This window comes from Oncorhynchus masou, chromosome 13 (assembly GCF_036934945.1).
Source record: "Oncorhynchus masou masou isolate Uvic2021 chromosome 13, UVic_Omas_1.1, whole genome shotgun sequence".
NCBI lineage: Eukaryota > Metazoa > Chordata > Actinopteri > Salmoniformes > Salmonidae > Oncorhynchus > Oncorhynchus masou.
The window spans coordinates 55,653,116-55,674,592 of record NC_088224.1 but is presented as its reverse complement, the minus strand read 5'-3'; the positions used below and the strand labels follow the sequence as shown (position 1 = coordinate 55,674,592).

The following is a 21,477-nucleotide window of genomic DNA, read 5'->3' as shown; positions in this document are numbered from 1 at the left end:
TCCAATGCATATGGGGATATCGTTGTTATTCAGAGGCTGAGCTACAACCTTCTATACCCGAGGAGACAAGAAATGTACTCTGCTTGGGAAATAATCGAATTCTATCACTATCACTTGATTAAGCTACTCACTTTCCGTACAATAGATGTTTAAACCCAGACAGCTTCTAGGGAAACACTTGTGACCTTCTCTCGTTGGGTTAAGCCACGGAAGAAGAGTAGCCAGCAGTTAAAAGCTTACATTTTTCTGCGTTGGTAGGCCTACTCTGTCTGGGGTGGAAAGGTAGGCCTTATATTTGAAAGTACAGTACCGTGCTCAGATTCCTAATAATGTCTCAGATTTTATTATTTACAAGCATGTTCGTTGCAAACAAGACACATTGATATGTCATTGGAGACATATGATAAGAGGAACACATGCCTATCTCTCTGTCCATTCTTAGCCTGTAGATTCAGTAACTTGTGTGGTATTAAAAAAAATATTCTGCTAATATGTCAAATTGCGGAGAATTGCATGAAATGTTTATAAAAGGCTATTTTTGCTTTGACTATATAGGAGATCTTTCCACCCCTACTCTCATCCATAGTGGTCTGCAGATACACAACCGTTTGGCCCGGAGTCCTGTGCGCTATCAAAATTCCCATGTGATGCTTACAGGACAAAGAACAGTTTCTAAAACTACATATCCAAGGCTCTGGTCTGTCCAAGACGTTATGGTAAATGGCAGACATGTTCTCTCCTATCCACATGTTTGAATGATTATTTTGGGTATAGAGGGGGTCACATGTTTTAATGATTATTTGAGGTATAGGGGAGGGTCACTTTTTTAGCAATTATATTTACTTTTGATACTTAAGTATGTTTAAAACCAAATACTTTCAGACTTTTACTCAAGTAGTGTTTTACTGGGTGACTTTCACCTTTACTTCAGTCATTTTCTATTAAGGGAGCCGCTCTTGTACTCATGTATGACAATTGCGTACTTTTTCCACCACTGCTTGTAATACCTATTTGGAGGGTCATTCAAGTGTAATTTCCCACTGGGAACTATGAGTATGGAAGGAGATAGCTGCCAAAAGGTTGAGGTATCATTAGGATCGTAATAAAATCCATACGTAAATGGTTAAGATGGTAAGAAAAGCCATGCTTGAAACATGAAAGGTAAACTTTAAATTAGATCTGTAAACGTATGTTACGACTATGAATTAACATTTACACTTTAAATTATTATTTTACATCTCCCTTTACTCGGTTACAGATCTTTTTTTTAAATGTACAAACTTTCGTCAGTAATGTGGCATCAGCGAGCTTCAATGCCATACAACTCTCCTTCCGTGGCCTCCAATTGCTCTTAAATACAAGTAAAACTAAATGCATGCTCTTCAACCGATCACTGCCTGCACCCGCCCGCCTGTCCAACATCACTACTCTGGACAGCTCTGACTGTGGTATGTGGACAACTACAAATACCTAGGTGTCTGGTTAGACTGTAAACTCTTCTTCCAGACTCACATCAAACATCTCCAATCCTAAATTAAATCTAGAATTGGCTTCCTATTTCGCAACAAAGCATCGTTCACTCATGCTGCCAAACATACCCTTGTAAAACTGACCATCCTATCAATCCTCGACTTCGGCGATGTCATTTACAAAATAGCCTCCAATACCCTAATCAATAATTTGGATGCAGTCTATCACAGTGCCATCCGTTTTGTCACCAAAGCCCCATACACTACCCACCACTGCGACCTGTACACTCTCGTTGGCTGACCCTCGCTTCATACTCGTCGCCAAACCCACTGGCTCCAGGTCATCTACAAGACCCTGCTAGGTAAAGTCCCCCCTTATCTCAGCTCGCTGGGCACCATAGCAGCACCCACCTGTAGCACGCGCTCCAGCAGGTATATCTCTGGTCACCCCCAAAACCAAATTCTTCCTTTGGCTGCCTCTCCTTCCAGTTCTCTGCTGCCAATGACTGGAAAAAACTACAAAAATCTCTGAAACTGTAAACACTTATCTCCCTCACTAGCTTTAAGCACCAGCTGTCAGAGCAGCTCACAGATTACTGCACCTGTACATAGCCCATCTATAATTTAACCCAAACAACTACCTCTTTCCCTGTATTTACTTATTTATTTTGTTCCTTTGCACCCCATTATTTCTATCTTTGCACATTCTTCCACTGCAAATCAACCATTCCAGTGTTTTACTTGCGATATTGTATTTACTTCGCCTCCATGGCCTTTTTTTGCCTTTACCTCCCTTATCTCACCTCACTTGCTCACATTGTATATAGACTTATTTTTCTACTGTATTATTGACTGTATGTTTGTTTTACCACATGTGTAACTCTGTGTTGTTGTATGTGTTGAACTGCTTTGCTTTATCTTGGCCAGGTCGCAATAGTAAATGAGAACTTGTTCTCAACTTGCCTACCTGTTTAAATAAAGGTGAAATAAAATAAATAAATAAATAAAAAATCTGCAAAGGACATGAACCGAACGTAGCTAGTCAAAGTTAGTTCGTAAATCAAGCAACTCTAGCCCAGACGTTAGAGTTGCTCTGCAGCTTCCTGTTTAATTTCCAAAATAAAAGTCTAGAGCTTTTAGAACTGCATTCAACAGTGATGATATACCAGTAGATGGCGGAGTATAGTCTTGGGCCTTCTGCAAATTACTTGTGTGAGAAGGATGAAGACTTTATTTAAATTTTTTAAACCTTTATTTAACTAGGCAAGTCAGTTAATAACAAATTCTTATTTACAATGACAGATTAGCAAAAGGGCTCATGCGGGGATGGGGGCTGGGATACATTTTTTAAATATAGGACAAAACACATCACGACAAGAGACCCCACAACACTACATAAAGAGAGACCTAAGACAACAACACAGCATGGTAGCAACACATGACAACAACACAGTAGCAACACAACCTGGCAGCCAAGTCAATAAAAATAGCAGCACAACATGGCTTAGGATCAAGGGCAATGGTGACATCATTTAGGACCTTTAAGGTTTCAGTGACACATCCATAACCTGAGCGGAAACCAGATTGCATACCGGAGAGAATACTACAGACATCAAGAAAGCCAATCAGTTGAGTATTGACAAGATTTTCCAACACTTTCGGTAAACAGGGCAAAATATAAAATTAGCTTCTAACATTTAGGATCAGCTTGATCTCCTCCTTTAAATAAAGGTGGCACCGTGGCTGCCTTCCAAGCAATGGGAACCTCCGCAGAGAAGAGAGAGAGGTTAAAAAGGTCAGAGATAAGCTCGGCGATGATAGGTGCTGCAACCTTAAAGCAGAAAGGATCTAAACCATCTGAACCAGATGGTTTTTTTGGGGTGAAGTTTAAGGAGCTCCTTTAGGACCTCAGACTCAGTGACCGTCTGCAGGGAGAAACTTTGTAGTGGGGCAGAGGGAAAAGAGAGAGGAGCATAGGGGCAAGTCACATTAGAAGGGCTGGGAGATGAGGAAATGTTGGATGGGCAAGGAGGCATGGTTGACTCAAATATGAATCCTGACTTAATTAAGTGGTGATTAAAGAGCTCCGCCATGCGCTCCTTGTCAGTAACAACCACATCATCAACATTAAGGGACACGTGGTAGCTGTGAGGAGGAGGGTTTATTCTCCAGGTCTTAAAGTAACTCACTTTAGCCTTCCGCATAGCCTGAGTGCACTTATTTCTAATTTGCCTGAACGAGAGCCAGTCAGGCTGAATATGCACATGCCGAACCTTTCGCCAAATGGAATTCTTGATGTGGAGTAACTCTGCCAGATAGGGAAAACATATCTTGCAATAAGAATAGGCTATCAGCCACTGCACGTGCCTCATCAACTATTTTGTTTCAAATGTATTTAGAAGCTATATTTAGAGGCCTATAAGTTAGGGTCTCTTTTTAAGGGGATCCCTATAGTAAAAACAGTGTGAGAGTTCAGTGACCAGGGGGAGGAAGATGAAATGACAGCACCCTCCTCAGGGGATAGGTATTTATTGGAAAGCCAATTAGTACACAGCTGGGCCCACTAATTGCTTTGTGTCTTCCTCTATATAGGTGGGGATGTCGTTTATTTAGTTATTTTGCCTACCTCAGAGGATGCTTCTGTGACTGGCCACCCTGTCTCTCTGTTAACCTAGGCAGGCTTTAGGTAGAGAGAAGTGTTCCCCCTGCAACTTATGTGTAGACGATAGCCTAAGACAGGAGTAGCCGTTTGTTGCATTCCCTTTTTGGCCACTGGCATTTTGGTCAACGGCTTAGTTCATTACACTGGTGTTCTCAGCATTGGATGTTCCCTGTACTGGAGTTATTTTGTTGGGTGAAAGAAGACCCATGTAGTAAACGATACAAAAGAAAAGGAACCACAACCACTGCCTCTGGTCAATTCATTTTATGCCTCAGGCCTGTGTTAGGGTGCTTCGGACAAGCAGATCCATTCACAACAGTTATAAAACACAAATAGAGTTGTAAAAGTATTCGGCAAGACACCAGTACCCAAAATGAAAGCCTAAATTGCAATTCCTACAAGGTGAAGGCCTATTTTTAGTTATTTGGACAGGCCTAAATTAAACATTGAATTATTAAAATGGTAGGCTAAAGAACTTTGGAGAATTTAGATTTACATAAACAAATGGTTAAGACTGTTCTATTCTCTTTGATTTAGTTCCTGTTGTAACTCAGACAAATGACAATGGATGACATACTGACTGACTGAACGAGGAATTAAACGTACAAATATGTTGGAATGATACGTTGCAAGCATCATGCATTCTCTGCACTATTTGGCTAGTAGGCAAAAAGGCCTACATTAAGGGTATAATGACTATGGTTTCATGCCTCCAGAAGGGCATCTTCTGAAGCTGAGGGCTGCTTTTCCGAAGGCGCATGGTGCTGTGGTGCTGCATGGAGATCACAAACTCTTCAACTGGGCAGCAGTGTTGCAATAGAGGGAATAGCTTATACTGAGACTACCTAAAACTACTGCAACAGAGTTATTGTAAAGTTTGGGAATAAGCTTATCCCAGACTTAGCCTATGTTTAACCTCTCCCTTGTTCATTTCAAAGTTCATATGTTCATGACCCAATTCATATAAATCATGTACAATTATTTTGAATTCATATTAACCCCTCCCACAGAATATGCGTTGGCAGATTTTGAGTGACGAAATTAATGTGAAAGTATTTGAATAAAAATATATTTTGATTGGCAAAGACTCCAGTGGTCATACATAATTCAAATACTCACCAAATATCTATTATTATTCTATGTTTCATTATTCCTGTTAGATACTACTGGTTATGATTGCAGACAGAGCCCAGAGAATGGGATGGTGCAATATTGAACGTCATATTGGGGATGTTCACGTGGGGATGCATGGGGATGTCCAGAGATATGTGAGATATGTCCATGCTGTGGAGATGCACCTAGCGGACTGAAACTTCACTGTTGTAGGCATATTTCAGGTTGTGCTGTCTAGACTTGCACTGGCAAACAAACCATTACATTAGCTACCTAAATGTGAAGTAAATTCAACTGAGCAGTAATAGAAAATGTTGACTTAAATTGAAAACGTGCAGGAGACCTCATTTGAACGCAGCAAGACATTAGAACACCATTGCCCATTAGAAACATATTAACTTTCCCACTCCATAACATAACCTGATTGGAATCTAAATATTCCTGCTAAGGATGCAATACAGCTGCACATTACTGTGCAGGAGATGTAATGTGCCAAAAATATAGGTGAAAATCAGTGGTATAAAGTACTAATGTTAACATTGTGTTATGTACTGTAACTAACAACGAAAAAAGATTTCACGGAGTTGCCCTCCCTGCGTAAATAAATGATTATAGTGATAAACAACAACGATTGGTCCACATTTTACCAGGAACGCCTTTGTCTTTTTTTTTAGTTGTATGATAATATCATTGGCCAGTTGACACATGGGTGTGGCTGTGTACAAATTTTGTAGAAGTCTATTGAATGGTGTCATATCAGCGTTTTTAGAGACGATATCCCAAATTACCTGTAATAATTGATGGACATGGATTACACAGCAACCCAAAGTGGGTTCACACAGTGTAAGTTACTTGGTCAAAGGATTGGTAAGATGTCTTGCTTTTTGACCGAGAAATCAAGCTAACGTATGCTAGCTAGTTAACCGGCATGCTAATAACTAGCTCGTAAGCTAACCCACTCCATGTCTGCTCTTCAAACCAAACCTAACCTAACTACCTGGCAAATGTATCTAGACAACTATTTTTTTGTCATATCTTGTGTGTTATCAATCATGACAGCAAATGTCTTGCTAATATAGCTAGTTGACACCATGTTGCACAAGACTAAGTTAGCTTGTTCGTGGTTAGCCACATTAGATAATATCACCAGATAGGTTTTCATATTCTATGTAGACAGAGAACCTGAAACATGTCTGATCAGTTTCGGGCTACATTATTCAGGTTTACGTTAGAGGGTCGCGCTATTCGCTCTCTAGAGTTACGTTTTCTTTTATCAAGCCTTTACCCACTGCCCGCATTGCATTGCTTCTAAATCGGGTCATGGGACTGTGCCTCTGGTTATGTCAGCTAACGTTAGGTTCTTGTTGGTCTCCGCCCAGTGGCCAATCAGAACTTGTCCCCAAAACAGAGCTACAGTAGCCACCTTCAGGAAGTATTCATACATTACATTTTTTAGTAATTTAGCACCCCTTGACTTGTTCCACATTTTGTGTTAAATCCTGAATTCTCTCTCTTTGTCTCTCTGTCAAAAGTTGTCATGAAGGCACAGGGTGGCTATTTTGAAGAATCTCAAATATAAAATATGGTCACTACATGATTCCATATGTGTTATTTCATAGTTTTGATGTCTTCACTATTATTCTACAATGTAGAAAATAGTAAAAATAAAGACAAACCCTTGAATGAGTAGGTGTTTGACCGGTACTGTATATATATTGCACTGAGATGCATTGCCTTAGAAAGCTGCGCCAAAGCTGCGGGAAATGAAGTACAGAAATACTTTACATTAAGTATTCACACCCCTGAGTCAATACTTTGTAAAAGCACCTTTGGCGGTGATTACAGCTGTGAGTCTTATGGGGTAAATCTTTGAGCTTTTCACATCTGGATTGTGCAATATTTGCCCATTATTCTTTTTTAAATTTCTTCAAGCTCTGTCAAGTTGATTATTGCAAGTCTTGCCATAGATTTTCAAGCCGATTTAAGTCAAAACTGTAACTAGGCCATACCGAAACATTCAATGTTGTCTTTGTAAGCATCTCCAGTGTAGGTTTGGCATTGTGTTTTAGGTTATTGTCCTACTGAAAGGTGAATTTGTCCCAAGTGTTTGTTGGAAAGCAGACTGAACCAGGTTTTCCTCTGGGATTTTGACTGTGCTTATAGCTGTATTCTGTTACTTTTTAATATTTATTTCTTAATTTTATTACCCCCCTTTTTTCTCCCTAATTTCCATCTTGTCTCTTCGCTGTAACTCCCCAACGGTCTCAGGAGAGGCAAAGGTGGAGTCATGCGTCCTCCGAAATATTACCCACCTAACCGCGCTCCTTAACACCCGCCAGCTTAACTCGGAAGCCAGTCGCACCAATGTGTTGGAGGAAACACTGTTCAACTGGCGACGAGGGTCAGCTTGCAGGCACCCGGCCCACCACAAGGAGGCACTCGGTCACGATTAGCCAAGTAAAGCCCCAATACCAATAACATGATGCAGCCACCACCATGCTTGAAAATATGAAGAGTGGTACTCAGTAATTGATGTGTTGTTTTGGATTTGCACCAATCATAACACCTTTGTATTCAGGACAAAAAGTTTTTAAAAAATTGCAACACCTTTTTGTGGTATTACTTAAGTGGCTTGTTGTCAACAGGATGCATGTTTTGATTTTTTTTATTTTGTACAGGCTTCCTTCTTTTTACACTGTCATTTAGATTAGTATTGTGGATTAAATACAATGTTTTTGGTCCAGCCTCAGTTCTCATATCATACCCATTAAGCTCTATAACTGTTTTAAAATCACCATTGGCCCCTGAGCAGTTTCCTTCCTCTCCGGCAACTGAGTTAGGAAGGACGCCTTTATCTTTGTAGTGACTGGGTGTATTGATACACCATCCGAAGCCTAATTCATGACATCACCATGAGCAAATGGATATTCAGCATCTGCTATTTTTACACATCTACCAATCAGTGCCCATTTTTTACGAGGCATTGAATAACCTCCCTGGTCTTTGCGGTTATATCTGTGCTTGAAATTCACTACTAGATTGATGAACCCTCCTTTTGGTACAGAGATGGGATAGTTATTCAAAACAATCATGTTAACCACTATTAGTGGTCCATGCATTTTATGTGATTTGTTAAGCACATTTTACTCCTGAACTTATTTAGGCTTGCCATAACGAAGGTGTTGAATGCTTATTGACTCTAGGCATTTCAGCTTTTTTTATAAATGTCAAAAAAATTTACAAACAAAGTTTCTCTTTGACATTTTTGGGTATTGTGTGTAGATCAGTGACACAATCACTATTTATTAAATGTTTTATTCAGGCTGTAACACAACCAAAATGTGGGAAAAGTAAAGGGGTGTGGATACTTTCTGAAGGCATTGTACTTGCTAAAATAACTGGCACCGCTGTGGTAAGCCCAACAATGGCCACCTATGGGTGTCCCAATTTGGCAGCATCTTGTGCAATTGAACTTGGGATTTGTAGGACTTGGTGGCTGACTTCCTGGACGGCTCCATAACAAGCCTAGTTAGTACTATTGACTGAGTTGGTGATTCATTCTGCTCTATAATACTATATATAGGAAGTTGTTTGATGCAATGGAAATGAATGGGCATATGCTCTATGATAGAGCCCCCAATCTCTCAAAAATCCAAGGTAGCCGTGAGCCAGGGGGGTCGGTTAGGCTCACTTGGGCCGACACTCTTAGTGATTTTTTTTTTAAAGGTCTATGTCCCTAGAGTTGGAAAATGTGAGAGCAGTGCAGCAATGGTAGCCTTCTGTGTGTTATCACTCTCTTTCATCACTCCCATCCCATTCAATTTTCCCATAGGGATTTTACCCTATGACAAACAATGTCAATATACAGCAAGTTGTTGTTCACTTATACCCTTTAATCATATATCATTGGAAAGCATAGATTCACAGCTATGCATCAGACATATTTTCGGGAATGTTCAGGCCAACGTAACTTTGACCTCTAAGGGTACGTTTTAGAATTGCCTGTATAAATGGCTTTAAAAAGGAAACCCTGATACATTTTATAATTTTGTTTGACAAGTGGTTCTGAAAGGTCATGAAATTACCTTTTCAAATGATATACAATATAACCAACCTTTTAAAAGCACCAGCTATAACTAGTTTTGTATATTGTGCCATTGGCATTAGAATGTTGGAAGCATAGACATAACATTCCATATAATGGGGAAGCTGTGTTTATTGATTGTGACTTTGGTGATAAAGGCACCAAATTGCACACACACAGCTCGAACAGGGGTTTAAAAATATTTGTAGATACAGGGCCATCACAGAATTCACGCATTACACCCACAGAAGCCTTTTCCCAATATGACCGCCAAACAACTCAATGAGGTCTTATTGGACAACTTCGCATTAATTATAATTTGTAGTATGCCCACATTTTTTTTATTGTGATGTAGAATACACAACCAGATGAGCCTGTGTGCTAACCGTTTTCGGGTAGATGGAAAAGCAAATAAAAGGTAATTAGGTCTGCTAGGCATTTTTAATTATTTGCATCAATCCAGTGGCCATTTGTTTTGAAAACTCCCATCACATGTGCGCTACAGAAACACGGCTAGCCAAACAACTGGCTGGCGCGCACCTGAATTAAAGGGTGACTACACAAAACATATACAATTTTCGAAACAATTGTCCTCTAAAGTGTTTAAGCATTGTTGTGGACTTAGAACATCCAGTTGTGTTGTTTTTCTGTTTAAAAAAGTGTGATTTTGAGACCAAAAATAAATAAACTAGGGGAAATCACAATCCTCCTCCCCACTTTCTTTAAAAAAATGTTTTGCCGTGGTATCCCGTATAGTTTTTTTTAAATTCTGCCCTCTAGAGGATTTTGCAGAAAAGAACACATAGCACTTTTGAAATCTGCAATAAATACACATTTCATAAACTTCTTGAAACTTTATTATACCTTGCTAGCAATACGGTTTTGGAAACCTTTGGAACTTAACTTTCATATAAGAGAGAAATAATCTTTCAAATAATACACACTTACTGTGCACAGTTGGAATGTAATTGGAGTCATGAGAAGGGCTAAGAGCACCATGGTAAACTTACTGATTTTGTAAAGGATAGGAAACAATAGGCCTACCCATGAAAATGTCAGAAATAGAATTACAGATATTAAGAGATGTGCTTCTGCTGCATAACCAACATTGTATTTAATTATTTAGGCCTATAGGCTTTTAAGCTTTTTTGACACAGTAGACTAGAGCTGGGCGATTATCACTGTAAATTGACTCAATTGTCACGATAATGATGAAATAAATGATAACTTTGACATTAGTGTGCACCAGTTTTTTTTCTATGACCCTTTAAAACTACTACTACTACTTGTAATATTGTACCATTCGCCCAGTTAGTAATAGCCCATATTAGCAGACTTATTTCATTAAACATCACAAAGCTAATTATCATTATTATCGATTTCAGTAAAATGTCCTCGATAAATCCTGGGTTTGGTTAAGTTTCTCTACTTTTCGGGTTTATCGACCCAGCTCGACAGTAGACCACAAGCGAAGATCTATAAATGTGTGCTTGTTTGAATGTTTCTTTGGTCCATTTTGAAATAGAGCCTACTTGTTCTGGCTGACTTCTAGCCAGATATCTCTCCTTGATAAGGAGGTTCCTAATCTCAAGGGATCCTGTTGTTAAGCATTAATAATATGATTAGTCTACAGTGCAGGCCAATGAATGTCTGTGAAAGAAGGACAAAGCATAAATTGATAGGAAGAGGCTGGAGTGATGTAAGGATGTCCTTCTGCTTAGTGTGTGATGATGGGACCATTCTGCCCTCAGGGGATAAAACACACCCAGAATTGATGACTGAGAGCAGGGTTTGTCTTACACATGGGGTGAAAAGACCCCATTATTGGCACTGTCTGATTCGGCCAGGCTATTTGCTGCTACGATTCAAAGTGCACTGCATAGCTCCTTCTTTTGCAGCAAAAAAAATGTTGGTCCTTCAAATGCATTGGAAGATTGCCATGTTTGTCACCTTACAACTTCACACAACATCACAGCTATTAACGATGCATGCATGTGTTGCGCAGTACTTGCAGTCCGTATCCCCCACTCCACTGACCAGAGTGTGGTTTCGTCCTCATCTTGTGTAATAGATCCCAAATTGAGGATGAGGAACACGTCAAAGGACAGAACAGATCCCAGCCAGCTGTTTGACGACACCAGCGCAGCGCCGGGGTTGGAGCCCGCTGGGTTCCCGGGCCAGGGTGTTGGGGCGATGGGCTACCCCGGCCAGACCCTCCTCTCAGACCCCATGTCCAACTTGGCCATGGCGTACGGAAGCAGCCTGGCCAGCCAGGGCAAAGACTTGGTAGACAAAAATGTAAGACTCATGGTACTGATGATAAATAGTTGTGGTACCAGTTAGTAAGTAGCAACATTAAGAAAGGCTAAATCATCTTGGTTTTGCTCCATTTAATCTACAGCTGGATCGTTTCCTCCCCATCTCCAAACTGAAGTATTACTTTGCTGTGGACACAGTTTACGTGGGCAAGAAACTCGGACTGCTCGTCTTCCCCTACATGCACCAGGTAAGATCTGGTCGCCATCTGTTCATATTGCTTGTGTCCATGTCCAGACTCCGAGCTACCAAGCTGATACTGAACTTACGCCCTTGGATGACACTCATTGATTGGGTGACTAAAGAAGATGTATGTTTTTTGTTGTTGTTTTGTTTTAGAACTGGGAAGTGAGCTACCAACAGGACACCCCAGTGGCTCCACACTTTGATATCAACGCTCCTGACTTGTACATTCCAGGTAAAGTAGATTTGGTCAGGTCTACCACCCTGACTGAACCAAACTAATAAGACTCACAACTAGCCTATTGTTTTTTTATGTTTTTTTTGCAGCAATGGGTTTCATCACATACATCCTGGTGTCTGGGTTAGCACTTGGAACACAGAACAGGTAAAGGTGGTTCACTTCCACTCACTGTTTTGCAACTTTCTTCCCAGTTTTCTGTATAAATAGTATCCTGTAACTTGTATCTATCTCAACCTCCCGTCTGTCTCTAGGTTTACCCCTGAGATCCTGGGCATGCAGGCCAGCTCGGCCCTGGTGTGGCTCATCATGGAGGTGCTGGCTGTCCTCCTCAGTCTCTACCTGGTCACAGTCAACACAGACCTCACCACCATCGACCTTGTGGCCTTCTCCGGATACAAATATGTGGGGTACGGATGGTCTCTCACTCTGACATGATTAGTATGACTTTGTGGTTCTGGATTTTCCTGTCTTTCAACTTTGATGTTGTCTGATTTAAAAACAAAAACAAAAAGTTGTGTAGACTGGATGAATTGTGAAGGATTTCCTTGTGTGTGCAGGATGATTGTAGGGGTCGTGGCAGGGTTACTATTTGGTCGAACGGGTTATTACCTAACGCTGCTGTGGTGCTGTATATCCATCTTCATCTTCATGGTGAGTAGCAGGAAGAGCTAACTTTAGAATCTAATTTACTCCTGCCAGTGCCTTGACTACTGCACTCAGGTTTACAAAATACATTTTTGCTCCCTCCCTTGGTCCTCTCTTCAGATCCGGACATTGAGACTAAAGCTCCTGTCTGAGGCAGCAGCACAAGGCGTGTTGATCCACAGGGCCAGGAACCAGCTGAGGATGTACCTGACCATGTCCATCGCAGCCGCCCAGCCCATATTCATGTACTGGTTGACCTATCACCTGGTCGGGTAAGACCACGAGCTGATCAGGAGCGTTTCATCTGACAAGACACTACCTCTCTATGGAAAGATGAGACTGTTCACTGACCATCACCTCTCCCAACCATTTGCTGCGGAGGTGCGGGACACTTGCACAGATACATAAAAACACACAAATGGCTTTGTGGAATCAGCATTGCCAAGTCTCACAGCACAACTGTAACAGTAGGGTTTGTCTTTTTGTATAGTTTTTTAAATGTAATTGTCTAAAAAGAATAATTGACTTGCTTGTCATGTTTTGTATACTGTAATTTAGTCAATTATGTTTTCTAAGCATTTGTGAACATATGGTTGTATATTAGCAATCTAGCTTGAGCCCTCAATCTCCAAAGCTTTGACTGAGCCAAGTATGGAAGCACAGTTAATGCAAATGTATAGCCTATGTAAGTATGCGACGCAAATTGGCTGTCATGCAGGATTACATTGCAGAATTTGCAGCCTAAAATTTGTAAGGTGTCACAACTACGCAGGGAAGCCATTTTGACTAACTGCGTTCTTGCGTTACAGACTTACGTTGACTGAAAGGCTTTAGCATAATTTGCCTGCGCCGTCCAGTGAACACAAAAAAAGCACTCTGTCATTCATAGGATGATGTATTTAAACAGATTTGTGGATGTGTTTGTAAATAGGAAGGAGAAAAATGTTGTACATGTCTGACGTCTTGGTGACACATACTGAAGCCCAAATAAAGGCTTTCTATCATGTAACAAGGCCATTAAGAAATCTTACATTACAGCTGATGCTTTTTTAAATAAGCTTGACAAAAAAAACATGAGCATATGACACTGTAATTGATATTCATGTTCAAACTGGAAAAGGGAACAGGAAAAAAATATACAGAGGTTTAGATGTTATAATTACTAAGTTTCATTTGAAATGTAGGCTTGTTACTAGAAATATCATGCTAAAATGGCGTTGCCATGCTTCAATTGCTTTTATGAATAATTGATATACAGAAACGTAATAACATGGATCCTCTTATGCTCTCTACAGCCTGATAAATAAATTGAAACTGGGGTGCACATTTTTTATAGCTTTTTAAAATTTAACTTATGAAGCTGAATATGTCTCATGTCACTAACACACACTCAAACTTTGATTTCTGTTGATCCAACAGTTTTTTTCCAACAGGAAATAAGCTTTCATGGTCTGGTTGTATCTATGTAAGATTAACACCTTAGCCCTTTTCCCTCTCTGCCCCAAGGATGATATGATAAATCCTGTTTATCTTGACATCAGCAGATGTATTTGACAGATGTTCCTGTCAATCTTGATCCAACTCTTGAGAGTCGGCATTCCAAACCAGATGCATCATACTCTGTCAAATGGCACAATCAGATAACAGAAGCCATGATTTACACTTTGCATTAACATGTGGTTGTCATCGTGGATTGCTATCGGATCAAGATGTGTTGTGTCTACACATGGTAATAAAATGTGTATCTTATCTGCCACTGCGTCCGCATTGTGCCCAGATGCCATGGTCCATCCCTGAATGCAAATTCATTCAACCTGACTTGGACCTTCCGTTATGACACAAGCTGTATAAATTGACAGAAAACCGCACAGTTTTAGTTTTATACTGATCATTACAGCCTACGTTTGTTATCCAACGATGTAAGACTGGCCGTAATCGGCTGTAGTCCCAATAACCTCGACCTGTCCACAGCCATACAAAAAAAAAAAACATCACCGCACAAACGAGCTGAATATCTGGATGTATGTCCAAAATACAATTATTTCACAGTATAAATATAAATGACACGTAAGGCCTTAATGCACACAGTAAAAACCGAAACAAGTTGAGTTCCAGAGTAGGCTACAAAGTGCATCTCAGAATGACACAACGCATTATCCAAACAGTTCTGGACAGGGTTGTTCTTTACCATGGATGTTGTCTTTATATTATTGAAATCTTGTATTGTAAATCACATTTAGCACGGACCTAAACAGCACCAAATGAAAAAGAAAAATGAATACAAACATGGTTGTTTCCTCCAAATAATTGGATCAGTCATAAATCGCTAACCTAACCTGAATATGATAACCTATCGCAAGACGGGTGTCAAATTATGAAAACGCTTGGATAGAAGTGGCAATCAATAAAAGGAGCACGCATGTAAAGGAAATGGCTTCATAAAATAATAAAATGTCAATCTAAGTAGCCTAAATAGTCCTTTGTATCGAAACCTAGATTACATTGGACAGTGGCCTCGTTCACGCTTACAGAAAGCTATGCGCCTTCTGCACTTCATTGATAGCTGGAAAATGCTCAAAGATTCACAGAACATAATATGATAGAATATAATCAAATTGAAAAGGATTACATTGTAATACCAATGTATTATGTTCATACCTGATAGGCCTATAGCAACTGAAATGGACTATTCACCATCTGCCCGCCGTTCGTTCTGGCTTGATCTAAAGGCACAGGTGGAAAATTAGGCCTACACATTATACCATATACTTGTCAGGCTCTGCGCTTTTCTGCTGCGACCCAAACATTGTTGTTGGGGTATTATTGTTTCGTATATATTGTATCTTTTCGCATTGTGTTATATTTAATAATAATCCATGATTGCAAATTGGTGTACAATTTAGTCCATGAATGAGAGAAAATAATCAAATCTACTACTACTACTAAATGGGGTTCTGACCATGTTCTGAGAAAGACTCATCTATATATGTCAGGGGATCTCCATACAAAAATATTATTTGGAATTATGTTTACTTTGCCATTCAACCACTCATTTCAAGGTGTAAAATGAGATCAGTTATGCCTCAAAGATGGCTGTAGGTAGTCTGATTAGGTAGTGACATTATGGAAGAAAAACACAGTGTGGTTTTACTTCTCCGAAAAATATTATTCTCTACATGTCTGACTACAGAAACTCTCCGTAGACAACCAAAGATAATTTATCCATCTGCTTTGATTCATGTTTTTTTCTTTCAGAGTCATCGATAGGTTTCTAAAACGAGAAGTGGTGCCCAATATTGCAAGACAATGTATCTCCAGATTCACAGTTAAGAGTATGTTCTCCCAAGCCACTGAATGATATTACATGTACATATAATATTTATATCGCCGTTTCCTTAATAATGGAATGCAAACTCAAAAGAACATAACTGCAATGTTTCTTACAAGAGAAAATGTGATCTAAAAACTCATACAGTCTAAATGATTCATTATGGTTATATATAATTTAGAACAACATCACCTGGGAAAATAATTAGATGGTGATTATTTATATGAAGAAACGGTGAATATGCTGAATCATGTCTGTAACAACAGAGATTTTGTTTTTCAGTTATTTTTTATTTTTATTTCACCTTTATTTAACCAAGTAGGCAAGTTGAGAACACAGAATAAAGCAAAGCAGTTCGACACATACAACGACAGAGTTACACATGGAGTAAAACAAACATACAGTCAATAATACAGTATAAACAAGTCTATATACGATGTGAGCAAATGAGGTGAAATAAGGGAGGTAAAGGCAAAAAAAGGCCATGGTGGCGAAGTAAATACAATATAGCAAGTAAAACACTGGAATGGTAGATTTGCAGTGGAAGAATGTGCAAAGTAGAAATAAAAATAATGGGGTGCAAAGGAGCAAAATAAATAAAATAAATACAGTAGGGAAAGAGGTAGTTGTTTGGGCTAAATTATAGGTGGGCAATGTACAGGTGCAGTAATCTGTGCGCTGCTCTGACAGTTGGTGCTTAAAGCTACTGAGGGAGATACGTGTTTCCAGTTTCAGAGATTTTTGTAGTTCGTTCCAGTCATTGGCAGCAGAGAACTGGAAGGAGAGGCGGCCAAAGAAAGAATTGGTTTTGGGGGTGACCAGAGAGATATACCTGCTGGAGCGCGTGCTACAGGTGGGTGATGCTATGGTGACCAGCGAGCTGAGATAAGGGAGGACTTTACTTAGCAGGGTCTTATAGATGACATGAAGCCAGTGGGTTTGGCGACGAGTATGAAGCGAGGGCCAGCCAACTAGAGCGTACAGGTCGCAATGGTGGGTAGTATATGGGGCTTTGGAGACAAAAACCTTATACGCCGTGATCCATTGCATTCAATGCTGTGTTAAACAAAGGTGATAACCTTTGATAACCCTTTATTTTACAGCCCAGTATTTACCATAGTTAGATAGCTAATCACCATTTTAACAAGTTGTTTCTAAGAACTGCATAATAATTACACGTTGGTTTTATTTGAGATTCATTGACACAAGTGTTACTATGTACCATTTGGTACCAAGTCGTTAGCATTTACATTTGTGCTAAATTATTTGAGGTAAGTACCAGAAAGGAGTTTCTCATAATGTACAAGTTTTGTCTAACTTGTTTATTACCAACAAGATAGACAAAACATCACATCAAAAATATTGAGTAAGGTAAGTCACAGCAGGTGTCTGAATATTTTCCATTCAACATCTCATGCCTCTGACAAATGTGACACCAGTACAACTGCCCTGTGGAGCTTCATGACTAGATCAAAGCATTTTCCTATTCACAATAGCATTATGTTTCTTTCCTGATAAGAAGCACATCCTATGATGGTACATTTTTCTGTGGTGAATGGCGTATCATAAGAAATGTCTGGTTGCTACCAGTCACGTTCCACAATGAGGTTTGGACTATTTATCACTCAAAATATCATGCAATGAAGGTGTTTCTGCTTAAAACACCGAAATGAAGAACTCAACTGAAGAGAAACAATTATTAGATGTAGAGTTTAGACAGTCCCTCATCCTTGACCAAGTCACTGATCTTCAGCTTGGCGTTCTTCCACCGGAGGATGGAAGCCTGCCGAGATGGGAGGTCACTTCTAAAGTCCGGACATTCTGCCTCTCCACGCCATGCACTGAGATCTCAAAAAGTAATTGGGTTGGTGATTAGATTCCCTGTTGTGTAGTGGGACTTGAGGATGGGCTCTTACAGGACATGATGGAGGAAGTTAACGTTGGGGATGGTGGCCCACTGACAGGTTGTACATGCTGCTTTCATGAGTCTCCTGGATGGGGAAAACATTGTTTTCAAAGTAAAAGTTGACCTTGTTTCCGTATATCACCTCCAGAGTGTTCAGGAGCTCCCCTCAGGTGTTGTTGTCCACAGGGACGATGATCATGGGTCATGGAGGAGGAGATACTTGGTCTGGTGCATGCTACTGTACACAGTCGTTGAGCACAGGAATCTGGCCATATTAGTGCAGTGTTACAGATACAGGTATCCTGTGTGTTTTTCTTTTCTCTCCTTCTCCCCTCACAGGTGGCAATCATTCCCCAATCAGTCACCAATCAGAAGACACCTGCACCTTTTCTCTTACCCTATCACATCCTTTCCCTTGGTTTAAAAACCCAATCAGTTGTTTTCTCTGGAGTTCGATCTCTCTCGCTCTGTTGGATTGAGCTCTCGTTTGGTTTTTGTTCATACATGTCCTCAATCCTGTGAGTATTGTTTTATTATGGTGATTGACTGTTTGTTTGATGGTGGGAAAACGGGGTACCAAGACAAATTGCCCATGGGCATACACTACCCGTAGGAATACTTTGTCTAAATACCCTAGTTAGAACTGGGCGGACCACCCGCTGTATTTCTGGTTAGTTAGCAGAGTCAAACCTAGGGATATCATATTATTATTTGTCATGGTTGTGAGGGTCTCTCTGAAGAAAGCTGTAGACCACACATGGCTGTACCATCTCTCCATTTTCCTGCAAATACTCTTATTTTGATGTCCAGGGTCAGAAAGCAGTGTGCAAACAACATATTTGGAGGAAATCGGACTTTGATACATCCATATTTGTACTTCAAAATGAATTATATACACTGAGCCTACAAAACATTAGGAACACCTTCGTAATATTCAGAGGCACCTTGTTTTGCCGTCAGAACAGCCTCAATTCGTTGGTGCGTGGATGCTCGCACTTATTCACTCCAGTGCTTCCCACATTTGTGTAAAGTTGGCTGGATGTCCTTTGGGAGGTAGACCATTTTTGATACACACGGGAAACTGGTGTGCTTGAAAAACCTACACTCAACAGCCCACACTCAAATCGGTGCGCCTAGCATCTACTATACCCCATTCAAAGGCATTTAAATATGCTGTCTTTCCCATTCAACCTCTGAATGGCACACTTACCCAATCCATGTCTCAAGGGTTAAAAATCCTTCTTTAACCTGTCTCCACCACTTCATATACACTGATTGAAGTGGTTTTAGCAGGTGACATCAATAAGGGACAATAGCATTCACCTGGTCACTCTGTCATGGAATTTTACTAATGTTTTATACAGTCAGTGTATATTTCCAATATGTTAAAATTATGAATTGAATCATATCTCCACATTTTACCAGTGCCACAGGTTCCATGACAAACTGTCCACAGTCTGTCTGTCATTTGGACAAAACACTAGTGGATGATGATGCTAAGCACCATGCAATGACGTCCCTCGTGTTCCAGTAAGAGAGAACCCCTCTCAACTACCTCCATCTCTATCGGTGGTGTGTTATGCTCCCCCTGCTATATTAGCTGCAAAACTCTCAAGCTAATTCTGCAATATTTTTTTTTAGGACTTCAGATGCAGCAGGTACCAAACTGTCGACATAGTTGAAGAGGCGTTGGTCCAGTATGAGCTGCTCCTGTGACAGGTCTGTTTTTACAGGCTTTCTGATGGTCGACCCGACCAACGCTGCGGTCTACACAAACACTGCCCATCTTTGATTATAAAAGGGTGTGTACAGTGATGCAAAACACAGCTCAGGAGTTCACAATGATCTTAAAGTTGTTGGGATCCTGATATACATGCTCCATAATATTGACCCCTGGGACCCCTTACCAGTCTGTCCAAGTGGATTGGTCACTCTGTTTTACTGTGGAGAGGAACATTGTTTTCAAGCTGAAAACCCACATCTGGGCCATATGCCATCTCAAGCTGTGGCAGGAGTTCACCCCAGCTGTCCATGCTGAGTGGCATGATGAGCTTATCAATGTCCTGTAAAGCCACTTAGCGGCTCTAGTACATGTAGAGATAGATGCAGTCATTCAGTGCAGGGATCTGCCCATAGTAGTGCATGTCTCCTGGGGAATGGGACCATTGCCACCCCTCGGACAGGTTGAGGTATGAGGTCACAGGCCAGTCGATGACCTTGACGAAGTCTCTCTCCACATTGTGGCCCAGGACTCTCTGAGCAGCTCTGCTGCAGCTGTTCCTTTAGATTGCCACCCGCTGCACGCCCAACAGTCGACACATCTCCAGGGTCTGCACCATCTGCAGGACGTTATCAAAGTCAAACAATGGCGAGAAGCAGACAGTGAACTCATAGGGGAAGAACTCGTTCCGGGCCCTCCGGTTCAAGACTGGTATGAAAGTCTTGAATGTAAAGGGCTATTTGGTTGGGGACTTCGCACATAATGTCAGCTGTTTTATAGTGGTCAGAGTTGATGCTGTTAACAGCTGATGAGTTGTATTTTTGTCCATCGCAGCAGAAGAGTCACTGAAAGACTGCCTTCTCCGGTTGGCCACTTCGGTGCTCAAAGTATGCTTAGACCATAGTGGCCGCCAATGGCCACTAGGGAGTCTTCACTGTCAATCTTCCAGGCCTGGTTTAGTTGACAGTTGATTTGAAGGGGATTCAGAGGAGGCTCAGCTTTACCTTGTCTATCTTGAAACATAATAATAATAACATAACATTGTATGATACACCACTGGCTTTGAAATTTATCACGAAAATGTAATGTGGGGAAATGATGTTCATAAAATGCATGTTAGAAGAGTTTCAAACAAGCACATGAACACTCATTATTCAGGAGTGACTAGTCTTGTGTAAGCAGCCATAATGTCCCAATGCAACATTTACACCGAGTAAACCAAACATTAGGAACAGCTAACATTGAGTTACACCCCCCTTTTGCCCTCAGAACAGCCTCAATTAGTTGGGGCATGGACTCTACAAGGTGTCGACAGCAATCCATACAGAAGTGGTCAGGTGACGTGGATGCTACGCTACAGGACTGTTTGCTAGCACAGACTGGAATATGTTCTGGGATTCATCCAATGGAATTGAAGAGTATACCACCTCAGTCACCGGCTTCATCAATAAGTTCATCGACAACGTCTTTCAAGGAGAGGGACACTAATCCGGACGCTAATAAGAAATCCCGCTATACCTTCAGACGAACCATCAAACAGGCAAAGCATCAATACAGGACTAATATTGAATCCTACTACACCGGCTTTGACAATCATTGGATGTGGCAGGACTACAAAGGAAAACCTAGCCGTGAGTTGCCCAGTGACACGAGCCTACCAGACGAGCTAAATTACTTCTATGCTCGCTTTGATGCAAGCAACACTGAATCATGCATGAGAGCACCAGCTGTTCCAGATGACTGTGATCACGCTCTCCATAGCCGATGTGCACAGACCTTTAACCTTTTCACACGTACCAACACACGGGTG

The 21,477-nt window shown here is 40.7% G+C and overlaps 1 protein-coding gene across 1 annotated transcript; it reads left to right on the top strand.

Moving 5' to 3' along the window:
• The first annotated feature begins 5,939 nt into the window (after window positions 1–5,939).
• LOC135552610 (protein YIF1B-like) lies at window positions 5,940–14,037 on the top strand. Its single transcript, XM_064984326.1, has 8 exons — window positions 5,940–6,087; window positions 11,400–11,626; window positions 11,730–11,834; window positions 11,984–12,062; window positions 12,155–12,212; window positions 12,320–12,475; window positions 12,626–12,719; window positions 12,834–14,037. The coding sequence occupies exons 1-8, from the start codon at window positions 6,045–6,047 to the stop codon at window positions 12,987–12,989; spliced, it is 918 nt and encodes a 305-aa protein (XP_064840398.1). The 5' UTR covers window positions 5,940–6,044; the 3' UTR covers window positions 12,990–14,037.
• The last annotated feature ends 7,440 nt before the right edge of the window (window positions 14,038–21,477 follow it).

Bases quoted from the DNA above. Each gene is read 5' to 3' on its own strand.
- LOC135552610 (XM_064984326.1), top strand. From the start codon at position 6,045: ATGGACATGGATTACACAGCAACCCAAAGTGGGTTCACACAGT. The intron at 6,088-11,399 runs GTAAGTTACTTG...CTTGTGTAATAG, and splicing joins CCAAAGTGGGTTCACACAGT to ATCCCAAATTGAGGATGAGG. The intron at 12,063-12,154 runs GTAAAGTAGATT...TTTTTTTTGCAG, and splicing joins TCCTGACTTGTACATTCCAG to CAATGGGTTTCATCACATAC.